At 35.0% G+C, this 26191-nt stretch overlaps 1 protein-coding gene across 1 annotated transcript in view; it reads right to left on the reverse strand.

Moving 5' to 3' along the window:
- The window catches only part of LOC124521066 (transmembrane protease serine 11C-like), a 53301-nt gene extending 27720 nt beyond the window's left edge, over positions 1 to 25581 (reverse strand). Inside the window, exons 1-5 of the mRNA XM_047092245.1 lie at positions 25526 to 25581; positions 16492 to 16610; positions 9570 to 9688; positions 4749 to 4816; positions 1010 to 1173 (exon numbers count right to left, since the gene is read on the reverse strand). Coding sequence (XP_046948201.1) covers positions 1010 to 1173; positions 4749 to 4816; positions 9570 to 9688; positions 16492 to 16610; positions 25526 to 25581 — 526 coding nt within the window. The remainder of the gene's footprint in view (positions 1 to 1009; positions 1174 to 4748; positions 4817 to 9569; positions 9689 to 16491; positions 16611 to 25525) is intronic.
- Positions 25582 to 26191: the final 610 nt, after the last annotated feature.

Raw genomic sequence — 26191 nt, forward strand, 5'->3', positions numbered from 1 at the left:
TTTTTCACAAACATTTCATCCTTTTAGTCCTTCCTATAGGGGCGGGGATACTTTTCTGCCCTTGGTCAAATTTGTTGTAGCTGAGAACTGATAGCTGAGCTTAGCTGTGCTGAGCGTTGGCTGTCCTTTTATGAAGACCAGAGAGACACTCATTATCCTGGGAATGAATATTATGGGACACTTGTCCCTGCCTTTTAGAAGCTGTCTTTCACAATACTGTTAGATGACCAAGAATAAGAACTGGTTTATGCAATCGCACACCTGAAACTAGTATAACACTGTATGTTAACTACACTGGAATTAAAAAAAAAATAAACAAAATACATTGTACTTAAAAGTGAGAGAGACAAAGCCCATTAAAGGCCCATCAGGAAGTAGGTTTGATGTTAAAGAGATTCAAACTCATTTCTGTAATGTGGGAGTCTAGATTCTTTTTTTTTTTAATTTTTTTTAATCTTTATTTTTGAGAGAGAGAGAGAGAGAGAGAGAGAGAGTGGGGGAGGGGCAGAGAGAGAGGGAGACACAGAATCCAAAGCAGGCTCCAGGCTCTGAGATGTCAGCACAGAGCCCGACACGGGGCTTGAACTCACAAACCGTGAAATCATGACCTGAGCTGGAGTTGGATGCCCAACCGACTGCGCCACCCAGGTGCCCCAGGAGTCTAGATTCTTGAGATATCCAAAGGAACTGAGGGAGAAATCATGACCCACAGAACAAGCTATTAAGAGTTTAAGGCTGCCTTGTTTTCTAAGGAAATGTTATTTGAAGCCCTACTTTTTTTTTTAAACTCTGTCATCAAGTAAGGTTTAATTCCAAGAATACAAGAATGATACTATATCAAGAAACTGATTGACATGGACCCTGTTTACTTTAACAGTGGTTGAAAGCAATAATCATTGCATACGAAATTACGTTTAAGGAGGGAAGTGTTGTTTTCATATTTATAACAGAATGCCATATTAAAATTAAAAGATGAAAATCATTCTATACCATACATAAAAAGGCTTACCTGAAAATTTAAATGAAGAAGAATCTATACATAAAGACTCAGGTTTTCCCTTTAGCTTCTGATATAAAATGGTTTCAATTCTATCCCAAAATTTTGCTGCATTATTTTTAAAACAGGACTTAAACTTCAGCACAGCATGTATTATCACTTTCCCTTGGGCTCGGCTGCAGAACAGAAAGAGACAAATAAATTATGCTTTTATTACTGAGCCTCGATCATTCTTAGAGGAGTCATTTTATAATTTTGTTAAGTAGAGCTCCTGGCAGCTATTGCACTCTCAAGGGAGTGGAAATGGCACTTTGTGGACATGGTGAACAGTAAAGAGAGTGTGATTTAGAGTCAGGGAACTGAGTTTGTATTCTAGATTCACCATCTGCCAATTCCCTGACTACAGCAAGCTGTTCGCATTCTCTGTACTTACAAATTTCTTCATCTCTGTAATGGGGATAATAGTATTTCCTGGGCTATTGTACACACCATATAAAGTAATGTATATGGAGGTATTTTGTAAATCTCAGTGCTGTGCAAAATATACTTATTAATATAAATATGTCTTTGTATCAAAAATCCACTATGGACGTGCTATGTAGGGCTGATAGTAAATAACAAAATGAAACATAACAGGTGAGATGAGGGAATCGTTTATTATCTTGAGTGCTTTTTGTTTGTTTGGTTGGTTTTTGGTGGAGGCACAACTTGCAAGGGTGGGCCTGTTCTTGTCGTCTGTTGGAAATTGTGACTGAGCAAACACATCAGACTGGATTTGTTTTATTTGTAATTCTGACTTGAAGATGTAAATGTATAAATCAGAAGTTTTAAAAGGGGGGTGTTATTACTGACTTGATGGGATGTCTATTCTGCTCTATTCTCTGTTTGTCTACCTCCTCCCCTCTTCCCAGGCATTTGTCTACATTTGTATATTTGAAAATCCACAAAAACCTCAAAGTATGTGACTCAAGAGAGCTCTTGAAAACATCCACTTGCAAACCTTCATAATATCCATGAACAAAACAGAAACCATGGCTAAGATCCAAGGTTTTCTGAGTAATAATAAAGCTTTATTATTTCAATAGTATTTTTGCAGGATAATTCTAAATAATAGATTTGCTAACTTCTATATCACCCCTTTCTACTTTATGTTTTACCAGACACTCTTCCTTTGAGCACTATACATGTATTCTTTCCATTTCCTTTTGTACAGTATTAAGCATTTAGTAGTTGAATGTTAATTTATTAAGTATTCTCAGTTCTTTTGCTATTATGCCTGTGCAGTGCTAATATTTCTTCTGTGATATGTAGAGATGAACCCTTTATTTCTCATGGAATAGACAAGGACATGTTATATTGCTTTGTTTATTTTAAAGATTTTGTCCAACCATGAATGTCACTCTGAACTTTTCTCCTGGGTCAAATAACAATCTAAAACTAAACTAAATATAGACATATGTATTCTTAATCTGACATCATCAAGAGTCATATGATCCTCTTTTCTACCAAAAACATGAACTAAAAGTTATTTTGATGTTACCTTCGCTTGACCCATAAAATAATCTTTAGTTTTATATGACAAATGCTTTTAATTCTTTGCTACAGTATTTTCCTTTCCATTCCTGAAGTTTCAGTTCATTCATTCATTCATTCATTCAATGAATGTATATTGTCCAAGCAATATATCAGGCAGAGTTCTAGGGACCAGAGCTACATCAGTTATGAACATATAAGACCACAGGTGCCTTCTCCCATGCTACTAAGAGACACAGACAAACGGGAAAATGAAGAAATAAAATAATCTTCAAAATGAGTTCTATGAAGGAGACAGCAATGACTTGAAGATTAGAGGTGAGAACATTTTAGACAGCTTCAGGGAAGGCCTCTTTGAGGTGAGATCCTAATGACAACAAGGAGTGAGTCATGAGAAGAAATGGGGGAGGAATGTCCCAGAAAGAAGGAACATCAAGTACAAAGGCCCTGAGCAAGAGAGACTTAATACTTCCCTCAGTTTTATTAAAGTCTTCTTTCTGATTCTAGACCTCAATATCCCTTTCCTTATAGAGCATTTACTTTAGAAAAGTTATAAATTCTTTCTCTGCCTCTTTGAACTATAGGCAAACCTTTTAAAAGCCTCTTGCAGTTTGACAGCCCCAGAAATGTCTTTCTCAAGGACGCAAAAGCCATCTCTGAAATGTAACCATCAAAAGAGATAGAGACTCTATCTCTCAGTTTCTGTGAGACAGGTGGGGGCCTAACTTTGGTAGGCACTTTACTTACTCCAAATGGTAAAACTACCTCCTGTCATGACAATACGAGAACTTTACTTTTCCTTGGGCAAAACCAGTTAGCAAACACAGATGACCTAAGATACCCCATCACCCCAGCCTTTAAAAACATTATGGTCCTTTATTTCATGGGAGTTTTGAAGTGAGGTCAGAGAGAGGCAAGGCCAGATCAGGGAGGATCATGTGGACTGTATAAGGAATTTGGAATTTATGAGAGACTGTCAGAGGATATTAAGTAGGATGATATTGTGCTCTTCAAATTCACTTTGCTGTGTGGAGAATGGATTGTCATGGAATAGGAGTGAAAGCTAAAGTTGATGCGGTCATCTAGATATGACTACTTTGGTTCAAACTACAGCTTTATTATTTATTAAATGTGTGACCTCAGCAAGTCACTTAAACTACCTTTGCTTCAGTATTCTTATTTGTAAAATAAGAAACTGATCTGTACATATCATACAGGGTTGTTATCAGGTTAAATGATTTAATATCAATAAATTCTTGGGGGGCTACTGGTTAAGAGCCTGGATTATTTAAAAATAAACTGGGAAAATTAAACAGAAAAAGTTCTAGTTTTAGGGAGGGGAGATTCTAAAACATATTAACTTTCTTTAATTTGTGCTTGTAATTACTATTTTTTCATATCTATTGCAGGTTATCTGTTCCTAGGTTATCTGTGCCTCACCAGTGTTTGGATAAACATCGCTGCTAGAAAATAGCTATAGAATTGGATTTCTAGAGGGGCCAGTAAAGGAGAGGAGTGAAGCTGATAGGGTGCAAGTACATATGCACACATCATGGGAGTGTTGGGAATTGCCAGTGTGTGGCCTCAGTTTCAGTGCATTATTACCATGTGGGGATGTAGGCCCTGTAATGTCAGATCTCTTTTTATTTTTCAACACATTCTGAATATTATGTCTTTTATATGATATTTCTCAACTTTTACTTATTTTTTTATTTTTTAGAATTTCTAATATATTATGTTTTAATTCTGCCTGTCTTTCACTTATGCTCCTTTTAATTTCATATTCATGGATGTTATCAACTTTTATATTTAATCCATAACTCTAAGCTAGATTTGGCTCATATCTACTAGTTTGCACCTCCTAGGTCAGATATTCTATATGTGGCTCTCTTATCTTACCCATTCTTTTCTTCTGTTGAAATCATCTCCTGATTTTAGATTTGCTTTTTGACCTTGTGCCTTCAAATAAAATACACATACATTGAGCCTTTGCCTGAGACTCATAATCAGTTGGAATTCTTGGTTCTGGTTGGATAATTTTCCAAAAGATCTTGAATATCTTTTTTCACATTTGAAAATGCTAGTAGTTTTGAAGCCTCAAACTAAAATTTATTTCAACCTTTCAATTTATACCAAACAAATATATTCTGTTAAGTATGAGGCATGAAGGTAAAGGACAGAATTTTCTGCTCTGTGCCTCTTGGGCTATTTTACATACCTTACTTGGACAACATGAGATTTGACATACTGTCTTCTCAGTTTAGATCCATGAAATGTTTCATTTATCTGTTAAAAAATAAAATGAATAAAGACTAATGTTTCTTTAAAATTAAAAAAAAATTTTTTTATTGTGGAGAACTCCAAACATACACAATAGCAAATAAAAGAATGTAATGAACCCCGTGTACACATCATTCAACTTTACCAGCTACCATTAAATGGCTAAATTGTTTTATTTTATTACTACCTGCATGCCAATAGTTAATAAATCCTTAATATCATTGAATACATAATATTAAAATTTTCCTAGATTGTGACCCATTTAAGAAAAAGATGCATTCTTTCTCACCTTCTTCTTAACAGAAGACCATGGGGGAGGGAGAGGGGGAAGAAAAAAAGTTAGAGGGAGGGAGGCAAACCATAAGAGACTCTTAAATACTGAGAACAAACTGAGGGTTGATGGGGGGGGGGTGGGAGAGAGAGGAAAGTGGTGATGGGCACTGAGGAGAGCACTTGTTGGGATGAGCACTGGCTGTTGTATGGAAACCAATTTGACAATAAATTATATTTTAAAAAAAGAAAAAGAAAAAGATGAAATGAATACTAAACATGTCTTTTTGAAAATTATCTTTATATTAGCTAGGTTTATTCACAAATGTCTTCAAATCAATAAATTATGTGGTAAGGTAAGGCAAGAATATTTGTTTCCTAACAATAGCATGATAGGGAAGAATACAGTACCTATTTTGAAGAGGTGAATTCAAAGGACCAACTGATAGAGATTGCCTTCCGTGTTCAGCTTTCTATTGAATATCAGTGTCATAAAACTTAACAGAAATGTCCCCAAAGGTGAGATATTTCTTTCTTTTCTTTCTTTCTTTTTAACTATGGGCCCCCTTTCATGGCTGTACTACACACCATTTTCCCTGCTCTTTCAGGTATATGCTACTGATGGGTTTGAAGCAGGATATGTAAAAATCTCTCAGAAATTTTATATAAGAATCATTTTCTCAACTGTTCCTGATTTTAACCTAATGAGTGATTTCCCACAGCAGGACCTTCACAGGGCACCCAACAACAAATTTCACTGTCTATGGCTTTAACTTTGGCAAAGACAGGCCTTCAATATCACTGACTCAATATCGGTATCGCAAATATGTAGTTTACACTTTCCTTTTGTTACAAAGCAATTGGAATATGTTCATCTATTCAATAGATATCTATTGAAGTAAAACTATAAACAGATTAGATTTATATTTGGAAATTTAGTGGAGGGAACAGATAATAAGTAGACCAAGAAATAAATATATAAATATGATAATTTGAGATAGTGTTAGGTAATAAAAAGAATATAAAATAAAATAATGCTACAGAGTGATTCAGGGGACAATATTTGAATGATCCAATAAGTCCTTTTAGAACAGGTGACATTTGGGTGGGACCTGAAAGATGAAAAGTTGAGAATCAAAGGGAGATGATTATTTTAGACAGAGAGAAAACCAGGTGCTATGGTCCTAGGTAAGAATGAGATTGTTAAGTTTGAGGGGTAGAAAAAATTGTTGTGACTTAAGTAAAATGAGCAAGGGAGAGGGTATAAGTTGAGGTTGTCCAGGTAGGTGGGGCAAGATTACAGTCAGCCTTGTTGGCCATGGTAAGGAGTTTAGATGTTATTTCTAAATATAATCAATGAAGGAATCCTGGCAAGATGGTAACTAAATAATACAGCATTTCTCTTCTATTCTTAATTCCAACACATCTGTCTCTCCTGGGACCAAGTGGGGTGGGGTTTTATGGGGGCCCTGGAAGCAGGGCAGTGATGAGGAACTTTCTCTTCCAGGGGTCAAGGAAGAACCTAGAAAATAGTCTGAAAGCCCTGTGTAAGAATTGAATTGCAACAGACCCTGAGAAGAGCTTGGTCAACAAAAGTTTGTGGATAACCAGGTATAAAGCTGACATTAGACCATGTTTGTAGTGACCAAAGATGCTCCCCTGTTCTTGGGCAAGTGGTTTGATGTACGAGCATGACTGCCCTGTTTCGTATGGATAATTTTGGTACCTCACACATATCAGATATCATTTTGGTTGTCTATAATCTGATGCATTATATATGAAAAACACATAGAGTTTGTTTAAACATTTTTGAACATTTGATTGGCCATATGAAATTGATATAATCTGAAATTTGCTCAAGATTCTATATTTGCATGCTTTTCAATTATAGAACAGAAAAATCATAAAGAAGGTGGGAAACATACTTTCAGTGGGACCCTGAGTAAGTCAACGTTTTAGTGCCTCAGTTTCCTCATATAGAAAATGAGAACGTTGTGAGGAGTAAAGAAATGAAATTAATTAATTAAGGAGTAAAGTCCTTAGGCCAGTACTGATGGTTAATAAGGCTAATTACTATTGTTAAGGTACTGCCTCACTCTGATTTTTAGAATTTCTATTCACTATAATTGGGTATCATATCTGCTGCCCACAAAAAATAGGAAATGACAGAGATTTCATTTTGAGTTGTCCACTAGTTTTCTCCTACAAAAAATAGGAAATGACATAGAGATTTTTTCTTGAGTTGTCCACTAGAAAACCACATATCTAAACATGAAAATATTCCCTATGGAGGCCTAGTCTCTGTAGGTAATGCTTTACTACCATTCATAGTAAAGCAGCATTTCTTTATCCAATTTCTTTTTTCTTTTTAGAGTCTATCATCACAAGAATTATTTAATGAAAATCACAAGAAGAAGAACAGGTAATAGGTATTATAATAATGACTAATAGGTGAGTTTGATGAATGATACACAGCTCTATTTTGTGCTCTTATCACCACTATTGTGTTTATGAATGCTGTGTACAGTAATAATTATAATACACAGAGCATCATTGTATTAAACGAAAACAGAAAGGCATGTAAAAGCAGGCACTTTAACACATGTGGAGGAAAAAGTATGAGAACTATCTAGTAATTGTTTTATTTATTTATTTACTTACTTATTTTTTAAATAACGTTTATTTATTTATTTTGAGAGAAGAAGAGTGAGCGGAGAAAGAGGGAAGGGCAGAAAGAGAGGGAGAGAGAGAGAATTCCAAGCAGGCTCTGCTCTGTCAGCACAGAGCTGGATGCGGGCTTGATTTCATTAACTCTGAGGTCATGACCTGAGCAGAAACCATGAGTCAGAAGGTTAACTGACTGAGCCACCCAGGCGCCCCTGGTGACTGTTTTGATACAGGTGAGTTGGGTGGGGTTCCTGGGTGGCTCAGTTGGTTAAGTGTCTGACTTCAGCTCAAGTCATGATCTCATGGTTCCTGGGTTCAAGACCCATGTCAGGCTGTGTGCTGACAGCTTGGAGCCTGGGCCTGCTTCAGATTCTATGTCTCCCTCTCTCTCTGCCCCTCCCCCACTCACACTCTGTCTTTCTCTCTCTCTCTCTCTCAAAAATAAATAAACATTAAAAAAAATACAAATGAGTTAAAAACCGAGAATGAGGATTGCTAAAGGAGTCTGAAGCAAGGTGTCAGGATTGGTGGTTGATTGACCAACATGATATGATAATTGATAAAAACTAATAATTTTAGAATATTCATTTTGAGATAAACATAGGTTAATTGATTTGAATGATTTGATCTAAATTTATAGAAGAAAAGGTGATTTTCTTAGTTTGGGTATATTTTGAATTATTTTGAAGTTATATATTAACTTTGTTATGTTTATAATTTATTAAGAATATTAATGATGCTCTGCTTTAGGTATGTTTTTAGGTTATCTTTTTTTAAGGGCTTACAGAATAATAGGACTTTTGCTAAGATGATGATGTGTTTCATCTTATATGACGCCTACAACAATCCCATGATGTAGGTATTTGTCATATCATTTTTTACTTGAAGAAACTGAGATGTGAAGAGATTAAGTGATTTGTTTAAGTTTATGTAGCTGGTAAATGGCTAAACTTAGAATTGAACAAGGACTCTGCGTCCAATGCCTATTCTTAACCATTGTATTATATTGCCCCTTTGTTATTTCCTTTTTATCATAAAGCTACAGGAAAAGTGGGAATTTTCTTTCCCCATTTTTTATATACTAACTCTTAGTATAATGGTAAAGGCATACAAAGACTATTAAAGACTGAATTTATTAGAAACTTGGAGGTAGTGGGATGTTACGGAAAGAATGCAAGCTTCAGTCAGATCGAAGATGTCCTGTCAAGAATGCACTCAAAGAAATGGGAGGTGAATGATGCCACCCTGCTTTTGGCAGGATTTGGTTTGTTTGATAGAATTACTTGAGCTAATGAGAGTGTATCTATGTCCAAGGAGTAGTCAAGACTTTTCATTAGGTTTTTAGTCAGCTAAAGGTTAACTTAAAGCACACTCTTAAGTAGACATTTAAAATTTTTTACCACATTGAGGAGATACAAGATGATCTTTATTTTGGGTTATATGTTCTCTTCTACACTGGCCATTCTTCCTTGAAGCACTTCTTAGTTAAGGATCAGGAACAACATGTATTTGTTCAGGTATCTTGGAGGTAGGATATATTTTATTCATTTTTTAATACATTAGAAATACTCATTGACTATCTCTCATGTGTCAGGCATTTCTTAGTGTTCTCTAAATATGTCCCTCTTACATTTTTTTTTCCTGTACATGTTTTCTGACTGACTTTCTGAAAGGACTATATTAATCTAGAACTAAGATAGTAGTAAGAAATAGTATGAAATTATCAATCATTTCCAAGTTGGAAGATTATTATTAGGATTCTGGCACTTCTAGGAACATAACATTTAAAAGGGCAATGCACAGAAAAAAAATTTCAACTTACCAAAGATACTATCTTTTTATTTAGGTCCATATATTCTTGTGAATATGGTTTTTCAAACTTGCTGTCATAGTCAATATTATTGACTTTAAAGCTGATATGATAGTAGAAAGGTGTCTTTGCTGGAAAGGAGAGAAAAGAAAAGTTACACATTGTGTAACTACTTTTCATTCTTAAGAGAATCATGTGAAATATAATATTCTGATTAGATTGCAGGTAACTCAACATTTAAATAGTTTTGATTCCTAGTGATTGTTAAAATAACTTTGACAGAGCAATGTTTATTAACATAATCTAGCTCTATAACTTTACCCAAAGATTTATTCAGAATTTTTAATGTAAAATTTTAATGTGCCAGCTTTCAAGTTTGGATCCTCTGAAGATAAATATGTTACTATGAGAAATGATATTAATGCATAGGTAATTATCTTAGTTTTTGTGCTCTTCACATATCACAATTTAGGAAAATCAGCAGAGGCCTAGGTTTTATCATTTGTGAAGCACCTAGAAAGTTAAAATGAATAAAAGAGAAAGTAAAATGAAACATGACTTGTAAGCACTGCAAATTAAGTAAATAGAAGAAAGAAATCAAACTTAAAACTATAGAAAAGTAAAGCTGAGTTGAGTGTTAAACTGGACTATATTATTTTAATACATCAAATACAGTATAAATTAAATTTTTTTCTTTCAGCTTTTCTCAGGTCCTTTTGTACCTGTCCATTCCATAAACTAGGAGGGCACAATGAGAAAAGAGAGAAAGAGAAAGGGCTCAAACTATTTAAAAATTGAAGAAGAGGGAATACTTCCAAACTCATTTTATGAAGCCAACATTACTTTGACACTAAAGCCAGGTAAGGACACTACAAGAAAACAACAGACTAACATCCCTGATGAATATAGGTGCAAATATCCTCAACAAAATACTGAATTTAACAACACATTGAGAAGATCATACACCATGATCAAATGGAAATTATTCTTGGGATGCTAAGATGGTTTAATATACACAAATCAATAAATGTGATAAATGCATTAACAGAAGAAAAATAAAAATCATGATAATCTCAATAGATGAGGAAAAATAATTTGATAGAATATAGTACAACATCTTTCATGACGTAAAAACATTCAACACATAGATTCTAGAAGAAACATACATCAACATAGTAAAACTATATATGACAAATCATAGCCAACATCATATCTAATGGCGAAAGGTTAAAAGCTTTTGCTATAAGGTCAGGAATGAGGCAAGGATGCCCACTGTCTTCACTCTTATTCAACATAGTACTAGTAGTTATAGCTACAGCAATTGGGCAAGAGAAAGAAATAAAAGGCATCCAGATTGGAAAGGAAAAGGTAAAACTGTCATTATTTGCAGATGATGCGATATAGAAAATCCTATAGATTCCAAAAAAAATTACTAGAACTAATCGAGTTCTGGAAATTTGCAAGATAGAAAATCAACATACTTTAAGCAGTTGTGTTTCTATACAGTAACAATGAAATGTCTGAAATAATATATGTTATGGTGGTAATCATTTCAACTCAATATGGTGTATCAAATTAATTCATTGTACACCTTCAGCTACACAATGTTATGTATCAACTATATCTCAATAAAGCTGGAAAAGAAAATTCTGAAGACCATAGTATTTTTGTTGTTATATATTTTTATTCATAAATACTCTATGACTTTTTATTTTTCTATTAGACTATCAAGATTGAGAATCTATGATATTGAGGCAATGTTAGGTTATATTAACTTCTTAAACTACTAAATGAATTTCAAACGCTAAAGAGGAAAGCCGTTATCTAGCTCTGGTATCGTGTAAGACACCAAACCCCTAATTAGAAGGTAGAGTGGTATACTAGGTGTTGCTGTTGACATTCAGAAGAACCAGCAGACTATCATAATAAAAAATAAGTTCCTCTCCTTCAAATGTAACCTAGACCTTGAGCAACAAAACACATTTATGACCTAGAATTTCTTCTAAGTGTTATTTTCATTGTTCTTTTCCTTCCTAGAAGAGTCATATTTTTCAAATAATCAGGACACACTCTGAGCTAGGGTTTAGGGCTCCAGGGAGGACTCGATCCTGACTGATTCACCTCTTTGTATTTTTATTAAAACATGTTTTAAATCTCCTAGTGATTTTTAAAAACTGAGATATAATTGACATATAACATCATATTAGTTTCAGGCATACAACATAATGGTTTGATATATGTATATCAAGTATAAATATATACACATATATTTATATATATTATATATGCATACATATTATATATATTATGTATATACGTATATATTTATATCACACAGTAAGTCTGGTTAACATCTACTCAAGTGATTTTTATGCACATTAAAGCTTGAGAAGCAAGGCTTGGGTAAGTAGCTCTCAGCCTGGGTTTCCAATTAGGATCACAGGTGGAGTTTTAGGAATTGTCATCACTTGTGCCCTTTCTCACAGTCTGTCTATTCTGGGTGGGAGCATCAATGTTGTAATTAAGTTTTCCAGGTGATCCTAAGGTGAGGCCAGGGTTAAGTATGAGGGCCGCTGAGTATATTTCTGAGAGTTGAGTTCAGCCTTTGGTTCAAGGGGAGGTAATAGGGTCTGTTCTACCTGGATTTGGTGGGGGCAGGTCAGTGTAGCCTGTATTATCCATGCTGTAAGAGAATTTTGGGGCATCTGTAGGAAGGGAAGTTCCCTGAAGATAGGGCAAGGAGAGACTCCATGTAGGAACTTACTACTTCTGAAGCTCTCCTGAGAGAAAGGACTCAAAAGGGGTCTTTCTTGTATTTCAAGGCCCTTCTCTCTGGCTGTGGTGGTAGCAGGTGAAGGGTCTGTGCCGAAGCCTTTAAAGGAATATTCTCAAGATGCGATGTAATTTCTCTACATAACCTCACCGAAGGAAGAAACACAGCAAAGGAAGAGGAAAGGACAGAAATGGAAGGTTCTCAGGTAAGTATTATTTCCTGGGTCAGGGCCCGTATCTACATTTCCTCCTGCAAGGCCATGGTTTTAGAACATGCAGACATTTACTTCTATACCTCTCATGTTCCTGCCTAATAAGTTTGTTTCAACTACTTTTTTTCCATGTCTTCCTATGGCAGTCAAGTTTAGCTCCTTCTCCCCTATAGCCCAGAGCCCTCTCTCCATGTAGACTTCCCCTTTCTCCATTCAGACTTCTGATATTCCTTAAGCAATTCCTACTATGAATTACTGACCTGCAACTACTGAAAACGTTCCCTTTGGAATAGATCAACTTGGGAAGGTGTGGATATCCATGAGTCTTATGGGGGATGAGGTGGGTCCTGGGATATTAGTGAAGAAGGAGAATAGTGTTTAGGTCTCCTCCATGCTCTGTCAGCTCTTTGTGGACCAGGATTAAGAAAATGCATATCTAAACAGGATGGTATTAATGGCCCAGAAAAACTGAGAAATTTCTGTAGAAGAGTAGTTAGAAGAGACATGCTCTCCAAAATGCTTAAAGAAAGCTTACTTAAATACACAATTAGAAATTATAGAAAATGGGCACTTTATATGGCTTGACATTTGAATAAAACTGATATTTTTATGATTAGATTTAAATTATAATTTACCTGTTTTTCTGGCCAGTAAGAAAACAGCAGTTATTATGTGTCCTTTGGCATATATTAGGCACCTGATATTAATTTGCCCCATTACAGCTGATGTTAACTTCATTCACTTGGTTCAGTTGCTCTCTGCCAGATTCCTTCTAATGTGATTCTAAGGTACAGCCAGGATTAAAATTCATTGCTCTGGATTAGGAGTCAGCAAACTATGAAATCTAGCCTACTACCTGGTTTTGTGTAGCCTGTGAACAAAGAAAGGTCTTTACTTTTTTTAAAAGTTGGAGAGTCAAAAGAATAATATTTTGTGACATGTGAAAATTATATGAAATTCAAATTTTAGTGTTTATGAATAAAGTTTTATTGGGAAGCACTACATTTATTTATGTATTGTCTACTCTAGCATAGCAATAGACTCAGGTAGTTGTAATAGAGGCTATAATGGCTCATCAGGAGGAAAGTATTTACTTTCTGGCCCTTTGTTGGAAAATTGTGCTGACCCTGCTCAACACTTTTAGTTCAAGAGTAGTGTGATGCTCTAGCAACTCTCCTCCATTACTACTATATCTCCATTATAGCACCTAGCCTAGTATTTGCCATTAAATACATAGTAGTCACCCAGTGAATGCTTGTTGAATTGAATCTGGGTAATTTCAGTTGCCTTTTTTCTTTTTTATTATCTATCTCTTAAAAAGTTAACGAAACAGAAAACACAACATTATCATTATATAGAGTCATGGGAAGCAGACAAAGATAGGTATCCTGGGGTGAATATTTGTGTGGGGCTTTGGTTTTTCCAGCTGTCTTTCCAGTTTTTGTGAGGAGATGGCTCATTGCTTTCAGGTTTGGAGTCTGGCGTAGTGAACTAGAAAATATTCAAATGGTACTGAAAGCTTCATCCAAAAGAGAAGCATCGTAAGGCTGCCTCTATATGATGCCATGCCAGAGCATCTGCATAAAAAGTTTAAAATTTGGTTCACCGGACTGAGATTTGGTTTATTTACTGACAAATCCTTTTCTTAAAAGGATCATTCGATTCATTTAATGTTTTAGCTCATGCAAGATATTGTGGCATCAGGTATATGAACTTAAGGTGAAAAACCAATGACTTTTAAAAAGATAAGCCCTATCAAAGTACTTAACACAGTCTCAGGAGGTTCTATTCTTGTTCCCACAGGCTTACTATGACTTGAGAAAACTTACATTGTTAACAAAACTTACCTATTCTGATGCAGAGGTACTTAATCAGGAATATTTTCCTTTTTAGAAGTTTTTATAAGTCACTAAAGTTTATGATTTCTGGAAATATGTATGACTAACTCTAAGAGTGAGATCATAAATATATTAGAATTCATATTCCTTTTCACATAGGTAGATTCTTCTAGGCCTACTGAACATATCAGTATAGAATTTTGCTTTAGAATAAATTGCAAATGGTGATTACGCACACACACACACACACACACACACACACACACACACACACAAATATATATACTGGCATTACAAACAAGTATAATTTAGTAACCATAAAAACAATTTTGTTTTTAAATTCTTTAGTAACAAATAGTATTATGGTCACCATAAACCACAAAACATGGTCTCAATTCAGAAATTAAAATGCCCAGGTCTGCTTTTAAATCACAGTTTGAACTTGATGTAAAGTTTTTTTCCCCCTCTTACCAAGCTCTTTACTCACCCAGTCCTGTTATTCTTCCTTTCCCACTTCATTAACTGGATGTGGACCTCTCTAGGTCCTTACTTGAATGGTTAAGAATTTGTCATCTACTTTAGTGCTCTAAGAACTTAGTACATATTTAAAACGAGTTTCCTTCTAGGTTTTTCTGAAATTGGTTTCTCTTTCAAAGCTCATTTCTCAGCTTGACATGAGAGGGAAAACATCTATTATTCATGTATTGGGGAGGTCTTCATAGTATGAAAACTTTACAGCATACCTATCTCCAAAGATAACCTCTTTAAATATCTTTTCTTCTCTCTAGTTTCTGGCACTTTTGTGCTTTTGATGAAAGGCAGCAGGTTCTGTGTCTATGTCTTGAGTGAGCAAATCTTATTCAAGGATTTATGAGCATATGCCATGACTCTGACTCTTGGCCTGGCTTTGGTAGCAGCTGGCATTGCAATCTACCAAGGATCATGTTCACACAGTCTGTGTCTAGGAAGGGTGTGTATGGAAGATGAAGTATAGCAGTAGAAACAATTTCTGGGGAGAGGGCCTCTTTACTCCACTGTGTACAACTCTATTTTCTCCATGGAAATTTTTTTTACCTTATAAACTGAAATGGTTGTTTACTTAGACAGTTTTTTCCTAAGTGTGTTTTTTCAGAAAATACTATTCTGTTCTAAAGCAGTGGTACCCAATTTATGAGCCATGAATTACATAGGATAGCAGCATGGTGATAACAGAAGATGGTTCTAGGGAAAAATATTTATGTATACACCAGCCATTGTTCTAGACTTAAAAAATGATGATTCTTGTACATATTACTGATTATCAGACATAGGTGGATGTAGTTAATTAAATGCAAGTTAATTTTAAAAGAATTGCTAAATTTATAGTTGTCTTTATTATGTCAACAAAGTATTCTCTTGTGCGAATGTAAAAAAATATTTTTCTATAAAAAGGTCCTCATTCTTGAAGAGGTTAGGAAATAGTTAAAGAAAGTGACAAGAACAGCACATGGCAAATTTTGTATAAAGTTCTGTATTTAAGAAAGATTGATCTTGAGGATCCCATATTTTTTTCCTATTTTATGCAAAGTTAATAAAAATTTGTATTTGTATTGACTTTTTAAATTACATTCCTCAATAGTAGGGGATATTATACTTTTTTAGGAAGAATTTTATGAGAAGAAAATATTCCATGAGGGAAATATTATAGGCTTTGAAACAAAATAGCTTAGAATCCCACAGTGTAGGAGCTTTTATGTTTGTTAACTCATCAATTATCTCTTCAGAAAGTTATAAGTTCAACAGAGGGAGGAACTGTGGCTTATTCATCAACATATTCCCAGAACCCAAATGTTTAGCAGGAATTAAAAAAAGAATACACCAAATCTCTGCATTTAGAATATCCTGAGCCAAAAGTCGCTAAAGAACAGTTTTTAGTAAATGCTTAATAGCATTTACTTACTTAAAGCATTTACTTACTTAAAGCATTTACTTACTTACTTACTTAAGAAATTCTCTCTGCTACATAACTTTGTCTGACTTCTTTCCTTCCTCCATTCTCAAAATTCATAATTTTCCCAATAATGGAATCAATAATTCTGTGTGATTAGTAAGTCAGACACAGTGACTACTTACCATAAGTGGCAAAGTAAACAATGAGTCCGATGATTACTGCAGCAATAATCAGCATTAAGATACCCAGGGTAATCTTTCCACATGTTGTGAGTTTCATTTTTGTGTTTGGCTCTGTTCCTCTGAATAGAAAGGTACAGGAAAAGCAAGTGTTAATATGAGCAAGATATAGGACACTCTAAGAAATAGTATGGACTTGACATTAAGTATAAAAATGGATTCTTTTATTTTATGGATTCAATGGACTGCTGAACTTGGAAAATAACATGTAGAACTAGTAGATATAATATTTGGACTGCTTATTTTTCAGCACATATGAATAATAATGGTAATCCTAAAATATTCATTTAGCAAATATTTATAGATGTTCTATGGACTAGGCATAGTAACGGGAACAAAGATCTCTTTCCTTATGGAGATTACATTTTACTGAGGAGAGATAACCAACGTAGAGTATGATTAATAAATAAGATATATAACTGCTAGAAAGATCTTAAGTGCTATAGGAAAAGTAGAGCTAGTTAAAGATCAGAAATGTGGGAGGGTATGTGAGACGGTAGTGGCAGGATGTGGTATTAGAGTGGTCATGTTAGGTCTACTGAGAAAGTAAAGTTCGAGTAGACTTGAACAGATGATGTTGTTGGCGATACAGGTTTCTGGAGTGTCCCAGGCAGATGGAACAACTTTGCAAAGGCTATGAGAGTAGGATATTCCTGGAAGGGCATGTTAGGAGGGCACTGTGACTGACTCAGCAAATGAGGATAATAGTAGTAAGAAAGTAATTCTGAAAAGTTCCAAGGCCCACATCATATGTGGGTCATTGTAATAATTTTGGCTTTTTATCTGAGTGAAATGTGAGCTTTGGGCAGAACAATATGATCTGATTTAATTTCCTTTAAAAATGTTTATTTACTTTTGAGAGAGAGAGAGAGAGGACACAAGCAGGGGAGGGACAGAGAGAGAGGGAGACACAGAAACTGAGGCAGACTCCAGGCTCTGAACTGTCAACTCAGAGCCTGATCCAGGGCTCGAACCCATGAATCCTGTGATCATGACCTGAGCCAAAGTTGGACACTTAACTGACTGAGCCACCCAGGTGCTCCAATCTGATTTAATTTATTAATGGGATCCCTTTGACTGCTTTGTGGAAAGTAAATTATAAAGGGCAAGGATGAAAGCAGAATGATAAGATAGGAAATGATTATAATAATTCAAGCACAATTTGATGTTGGTTTGGACCAGAGTGGTAGAGGTGGAAGAAATGAAAAGGGGTTGAATTTGGATATGTTTTGAGTATAGAGTTGGTAGGAGTTATGGATACATTGGTGTGGAATATGAGTAGAAAAAAGATGTCAGAGATGGTTTTCAGTTCTTTAGCTTGATGAGGGAGTTATCCTCAACTAAAGTGGGAAGTCTGCTGATCTATCAAGTTTTGAGGGGATGAATATGGGTTCACTTTTGTTCATTTTGTGTTTTAGATGTCCCCTAGTCAACCAAATGGAGATGTAGGTTGGATATCCAAGTCTGGAGTTTGAGATAGAAGTTTGGGCTAGTAATATAAATTTAGGATTCTTCAACATATAGGTTAGTATCTGAGACTAGAAGGGATTACCAAGGGAGTAAGTATAGATAGAGAAAACCAGGACATGGTCACTAGAGCACTCTCATATTAAGAAATTAGGGAGAAGAGGAAGACCAAACAAAGGAGACTGAGAGGGGCAATTAACAAGGGTAGGAGGAAAAGCAAGAGAAAGTGGAGTCCTGGGAGCCAAAAGAAGTGTATCAGGCATAAGGAAGGAGGTTAACTGTGTCAAATGTTCCTGACAGCTCAGGATGAGGAAATGATCACTGAAAATGGACCATTGGATGAGCATTATCGAGGTAATTGATGACCTTGATGCATGAAGTTTTAGGAGTGGAAGGGGAAGAGAATGGTTAGAGGTGGTTTCAAAAGAGAATGGAAGTAAAATGACTAGAGACAATGACCACTGACCATTCTTTAAAAGATTTTACTGAAAAAGGTGATAAAGAAATGGGACTATACACAGTGAAGGAAATGGGATCAAGAGAAATTGTATTTTATCATGGGAAACTTTGAATATGCCTAAAAACAGAACAGTTTAATAAACCTCCATATATCCATCACATAGATTTAAGAACTGTGAACATTTTACAATATTTCATTTGTTTTTGAAACGTTTTAAAGTGGTTATAGAAAAGTAATTACATCATGACATTCATCCCTAAATATTTTCTTTATAAAAAAATAAAGGTATTAAAAAACATGACCATTGTAATACCTAATGAAATTACCAATAATTCCTCAGGCTCTAATACCAAGTTCATATTCAAATACCTCTAAGTTGTCCTCAAAATGTCTTCTACAATTTGTTGTTGTTGTTGAACAAAAATCAAATCAAAATCTTCACATTGCATTTGGTTATTAACTTCTTATCTTTTAAAATCTAAAACAGCTTCCATACTCTGCCCTCATTTAAAAATTTTTCATGACATTGATTTACCGAAGGCACTGGGTCAGTTGTCTTATAGAGTACCTCAGAAGAAGAGAAGTTTGTGTATTTGTGTTTTAAAAGTTTTTAATTAAACATTTTATTTTGTGACAATTAGACTCATATGTTGTAAGAAATACAAAGGGATCTCTTGTACATTTTACGAGTTTTCCTCAGGTAACAAATTGCAAAACTATAGTACAGTATCACAATTGGGGTATTTAGACTCATATAGTCAAGATACCTAACATTTCCATCACAAGGGTCCCTTGTGTTGCCTTTTTATAGCCACACCCACTTGCCTTAGGTCCCCTTACCTTCCTTAACCCTTCGCAACCACTAGTCTCTTCTCCTTTTCTATAATTTTGTCATGTCATGAATGTTGTATAATTGGAGTTCTACAATATGCAACTTTTTGGTTTTTGCTTTTTTTCACTCAGCAAAATGCTCTGACAATTCATTCGGGTTGTTGCATATATCAATAGTACTTTAAAACAATTTTTTTAATTGCTGAGATGTATACTAACACTATTGGATATGTCATTGCAAATATCTTCTCATTCCACAGGTTGCCTTTTAGTTTTATTGATTCCTTCACTGTACAGAAGTTTTTGTTTTGATATAGTGCCAGTAGTTTATTTTTGCTTTTGTTTTCCTTGACTTAGGAGACATATCTAGAGAGATGTTGCTATGTCCAGTGTCAGAGACATTCCTGCTTGTGCTCTCTTCTAGGATTTTTATGGTTTCAGGTCTCACATTTAGATCCTTAATCCATCTTGAGTTTATTTTTGTGTATGGTGTAAGAAAGTGGTCCACTTTCATTCTTTTGGATGTAGCTGCCATTTTTCCCAACACCATTTGTTGAAGAGACTGTCTTTTTCCCATTACATATTCTTGTCTCCTTTGTTAAAGATTAATTGACCATATAATTATGGGTTTATTTCTGGGCTCTCTATTCTGTTCCATTGATCTACATGTTTATTTTTGTGCCAGTACCATGTTTCATTCAGCCAGCTTTGTAGAACATTTGAAATGTGGGATTATGATACCTCCTGCTTTGTTTTTCTTTCTCAAGGTTGCTTTGGCTATTCAGGGTCTTTTGTGGTTCCATATTTTAGTCCAAATTTTAGGACTCTTTGTCCTAGTTTTGTGAAATTGTTGTTGGTATTTTGAAAGGGATTGCATTAAATCTGTAGTTTCCTTTGGGTACTATGGACATTTTAACCATATTTATTCTCCAAATCCATGAGCATTTAATATCTTTCCATTTGTATCATCTTCAGTTTCTTTCATCAATGTTTTATAGCTTTCAGAATTACAGGTCTTTCACCTCTTTGGTTAAGTTTATTCCTAGGTATTATTTTTGGTGCAATTGTAAGTGGCCTATATTGTTATTATTTATTTAATGTTTATTTTTGAGAGAGAGACAGAGCTTGAGTGAGGGTGGGGGGCAGAGAGAAATGGAGAAACAGAATTTGAAGCAGACTCCAGGCTCTGAGCTGTCAGCACAGAGCCTGATGCATGGCTCAAACTCATAAACTGTGAGATCCTGATCTAAGCTGAAATCAGACGCTTAACTGACTGAACCACCCAGGTGCCCCTGCCTATATTGTTATTTTGAAGTGAGTTTCTTGCAGACAACATATGATTGGGTTATGATTTTTAATCTATTTTGTTAATATCTGTCTTTTTACTGGTATATTTAGATAATTTACATTTAGGGTAACTATGAGTATTTTAGGGTTAAAGTCTGCCTTTTTAATACATTAATACCTTTTAATGCCTTTTTTTTTTAATTTTTTTTTTCAACGTTTATTTATTTTTGGGACAGAGAGAGACAGAGCATGAACGGGCCAGGGGCAGAGAGAGAGGGAGACACAGAATCGGAAACAGGCTCCAGGCTCTGAGCCATCAGCCCAGAGCCTGACGCGGGGCTCGAACTCACAGACCGCAAGATCGTGACCTGGCTGAAGTCAGACGCTTAACCGACTGCGCCACCCAGGCGCCCCTTTTTTAATGCCTTTTAATACCTGCCTTTTTAATACCTTTAATACCTGCCTTTTAATACCTTTTTAATCCAAACAGTTTTAAAAAGCTCTAGGAGATTATTCATCATTATTCATAGACTCATGAATGTTAGAGGCATGAGATGACATACACAATTTGGAAACAATAGTTAGACTGAGTAAGAGAATAACAGTAATAAAAGCTTTTAAAATAAGCTATCAAATTATTTATGAATTGGGAGGCAACTTTATTCTAATGCATCCATGTTTCAATATTGTTAAATGTTTTTCTTTGGCACACACAGAATGTGTGTGGAGGAAATGCCTTTTTAGAAATTAAGTAGTTTATTGTACTCATGTTTATTAAGTATGTTCTATGTGCCAAACATTGTGCTAGGCAAGGGATATACATTGATGAACAAAATCACTAATAAATGTGAACTGCAGGAACTGTAAAATATTAGTTTTGTTTTACATACTTTATGCTATATGCTTGTTTGCAATATACTGGTAGTACTAGTTTGCAAGGGCTGGTTAACAAAGGACCACAGACTGGGTGGCTTCAACAACAGAAATTTATTTTCTCACAGTTCTGGAGAATGGAAGTCTGAGATAAATTTGTTGGCAGATTCTGAGGCCTCTCTCCTTGGCTTATAGATGACTGGTTTTCTCTTGTGTCTTCATATGGTCTTCCCTCTGTACATATGTGTGTCCTAATTTTTTTTTTTCTGGCTTAAACAGAAAAATTTATTTCCTCACAGTTTTAGATGCCAGACGGCTGAGATCAAAGTGTTGGCAGAATTGGTTTCTCCTGAGGTTTCCCGCCTTGGCTGGTAGATGGCCATGGTTTTCACATTCACATGGTCTTTTATCTGTGTGTATGTCTGTGTCCAAATTTCCTTTTCTTATAAGGATACCAGTCACATTGGATTGAGGCCCATCTTAATGACTTCCTTACAACTTAATTACCACTCCAGAGACCCTATCTCCAAATACAGTCAGATTCTGAGGTACTAGGGGTTAAGATTTTGACGTATGAATTTTGAAGGGACACAATTCAGTCAATAATGTTTTGGATTATATTATGTACTTGATGTTATATATTTAGTATTTTATATACTTTTTGTTTTTACCCTTGTGTATAATATTCTATGTATGCTTATGTTTGTGTGTATGTGTGTTTCATATATTTATATCAATATGCATTGAAATGACCATACTAAATCCTGATTAGTTTGAAATACCTACATTGATTTTATTTTTGCTGGAAAAAAGAATCAAATACCTATCAAAAATTTATTTTTTTAGTTAGTTAATGTCATTCCCTGAATAGGTGATACTTCCTAAAGAGATAATATTAACTAGATATCCAATGCAGGTGAAATTTCCAAGCCTCATGTTTTTAGAAGTTTCATTTTACTTAAAAACCACTTTGACCATTTAAATATATTCAGTCTAAATTAGGTTTTCACCTTGCACATAAAAATCTATATCTTAATATTTCTATGAAAGTATGATGCTCATGAGCAGTTTTGGTTCATAATAAAATAAAATAAAAATCCCTAAAAGACACTACACCATGGAAAATGTTTCCTTCTAAGTATCTACAATCTGACCAACTGACTGAGTCTAGAATAGTGCTTAAAATTTGGGGGAAGAGATAAATGACTAAATTATATGGTAAAACCTGATAGCTTAATTTCCATAGATGAGTATGTTATCCTAAAGCATCTTCCTTCATACCTGCATATATATCTGTATATTTTACTCAACACAGCTTGCCATGGAATAAACTTTAATGAAAATGTGTTAATTGCAGTATGAAATTGGTTGCAAAAAGTTGGAGTATATTTTCTATTCATCTCACTGTGCCCTTCTAATAGATTGAACTATCTAAAAACTGCTGCTTTTGTAGGTTAAAAAAATGGATATTGGTAATTGTATAATAATTGAACCTATAGATACACAGATATGCTTTATTTGTTGTTTCCTCTTGTTAGTCTATAAGCTGATATAAAAAGTGATTCTTGTAAACAAGAATTTGTTTACTAGGGAGATTGACTTGAAACTCCTCTCAGTGTAAAGTTCCTAAAATGAGAGACATGTAGTCTTTTAGAACTGGAAGGGACTTTACAAATACCCACACTTGTTTCCTAATTTTAAAGAGGGCATGTAAGACAGTATTTTCTCTTCAGGACCCTTCAAACCTAGGGAAGATAAGCATTCCAGGTAGATATTTGTCCTTTGATTATCAGCATATTTAGGGTTAGAGTTAAGATGAGGGTTCTTTTCTGATCTCTAGAAGAAGTTTCCCCTGTGCATGTGTATGTATTCCTCAATTCAAAAGGAAAATTAAACTTTGTCAATATCCAGTTCATTTAAGTATTCTTCTAAAAAACAATGCCAGATATACAAATTCCATTTTCTCTAAGTGTTATTATTATGTTATTATTATTTGGAATGTTGGTTGAAAATAGACTACCTATTTGACAGAAATTAGGTCTTGGGTGTAGTTACCATGAGCAATAGAAAACTTGTTTTGATTTCAGCAGCATGCCTTAATTTTTTCAAAGTGTTTTATTTATTCACTAAGTGTGTCCTAAAGCTATTCAGGTATAACAACAAAATGGTAATGATATTGAGGATTATTTAGCGATTTCAGAAAAAGTGGCTTTCTGGTGAGTTGTACTCTAAAAATTATTAATTCTTTGAATGGCTGAAACCAGAGTATGTCTACACATTATTTCTCACATACTGTTTATGGAGCATAAGGAGTTGGTGAGTTAACATGGGCATAAAACACATTAGAACCAAGATTAAACATTTTTACTAGACTTTTTGTTAACTCATGAGGATGAACAGCAACAATTTGGAAATCGTTTCAGGGATTCCCTTATAGCTAATTAAGCTAAATATGAATGTGAATATGTATGACTGTTTCTTAAAGCTGTTTATTGTGAAGTTACATCCTGCACAATCTTAAGCTGTTCACCTAGAATCTAGATGTTGGCAAGATAGTGCAACCAGAAAAGTTGTCCAAAGATTATATCAAAAATATGGGCCAGGCTCAAGGGGTTTATCAAAGCCTCTTGTTAGAGTATAGACCAATGCGTATGTGAACATTTATCTTTGTTTTAATCTGATTAGCTTAAGAATCAAAACACAAAAATTATTTGTTCATCTGTGTGTACCATGGAACCAGTCAGGCCATTTGTTTGATTTTTCAGGCCAACTGCTATCTGAGCATATGGCATAGCTAATGGGAAAAAGTTAAATCCCCTGTTCTTGTTTCCCGCTAAAATTTTAAATCACACCAGCAAAAATGTCTAGCAGTGAAGCATTGTGATGTTTCAATAATTAAAAATTAATACTTAAAACTTTTGTCTGCCACATCCTGAAGGTAAAATAGCCTATTGTGAACATAAGTATTAATGTCTCTATTATCGACATACATCATTAGAAATAGATACGTATAGCTATCTTGTATTCTTTCAATTTTCAAAATGAAATTCTTTCTAAAAGTAAAATGCCCCAGTTTTACTTCAACAGTTTCAGCATACTTTTCATGAATGCTTTAGTTTTGCTGGAATGATGTCTCACAAAAATTAGCAAGATCAATGGATTCTAATGATTAAAATGTATCACTTTTTTATTTTTTATATGAAATTTATTGTCAAATTGGTTTTCATACAACACCCAGTGCTCATCCCAACAGGTGCCCTCCTCAATGCCCATCATCCACTTTCCCCTCCCCCCCACTCCCCATCAACCCTCATTTGTTCTCAGTATTTAAGAGTCTCTTATGGTTTGCCTCCTTCCCTCTCTGTAACTTTTTTCTCCCCCTTCCCCTCTCCCCTGGTCTTCTGTTGAGTTTCTCAGGATCCACATATGAATGAAAACACATGGTATCTGTCTTTCTCTGCCTGACTTATTTCACTTAGCATAACACTCTCTGGTTCCATCCATGTTACTACAAATGGCCAGATTTCATTCTTTCTCACTGCCAAGTAGTATTCCATTGTATATATAAACCATATCTTCTTTATCCATTCGTCAGTTGATGGACATTTAGGCTCTTTCCATAATTTGGCTATTGTTGAAAGTGCTGCTATAAACATTGGGGTACAAATGCCCCTATGCATCAGCACTCCTGTATCCCTTGGGTAAATTCCTAGCAGTGTTATTACTGGGTCATAGGGTAGATCTATTTTTAATTTTTTGAGGAACCTCCTCATTGTTCTCCAGAGCGGCTGCACCAGTTTGCATTCCCACCAACAGTGCAAGAGGGTTCCCATTTCTCCACACCCTCTCCAGCATCTATAGTCTCCTGATTTGTCAATCTTAATCATCCTTGTTTTTCTTTCATGTGGGATATATATTGCTCCTATTTTTATAAAAAGGTTATTTTTAAAAATAATTTTAGGATACACATGAAATTACTTTAACTAATTTGGTCCCTTCAGAGAATTTCCCTGAGGAGCAATGGCAAACCCCCCTGCCTCCCATCTGCCTTCAGCCTACCTGTGCTGCAGCGGTGTCCATACGTGCTGTCTCTGAGGATCCTGTCTCTGCGCCATCTTGTCTTCCAGTGCTGTGTGGGGCAGTCATTCTCTACCTATTTAGCTTACGAAATCCTGTAACTTTTATGTTTTATGATAATGATCATACTTAGCACTCCTACAAACGCCTCATCTTCAAAGCGCTTTCTGAACATTTACTAATTAATTTTATATTAGTAAGACATGAGCTCTGTATATGCTGCTCCATAAATAATCCTATGACCCAAGTGAAGGCGAAATTTAAGACTCTCTTTTGTTGTGACTGAGGAACAATAGGGTCACCTGCTTTGAGAAGGACAGTGAGTCTTTACTCACTGTTGCATTTTGTGAATTTGGAGATGAGTGGCTACTTCTTCTCACTAAAATCCACTTCCAAAGATGTGGGGATTTCTTTATTGCTTTTTGGCAGAAGGCTAATAGCTCTCCAACTTCTAACCCTCCATTAGGATCTGAATGCTGTCCAGTTTATAATTGTCTTGCCTCCGTCAACCCATATATCATCCTTTCATGAATTCCTCCATGAAATTTTTACTGCTATTCTAATACTAGCACACATTAAAACACTTTCATTCCCTGAAAATCCAAAGGGTGCTGATTTTATTTTTATTAAAAATAGATATGGATTTAA

Source organism: Lynx rufus, unplaced genomic scaffold, assembly GCF_022079265.1.
Source record: "Lynx rufus isolate CCGP_SWC_20201006 ecotype Redwood Valley unplaced genomic scaffold, mLynRuf1.p SCAF_3, whole genome shotgun sequence".
NCBI classification, from domain to species: domain Eukaryota; kingdom Metazoa; phylum Chordata; class Mammalia; order Carnivora; family Felidae; genus Lynx; species Lynx rufus.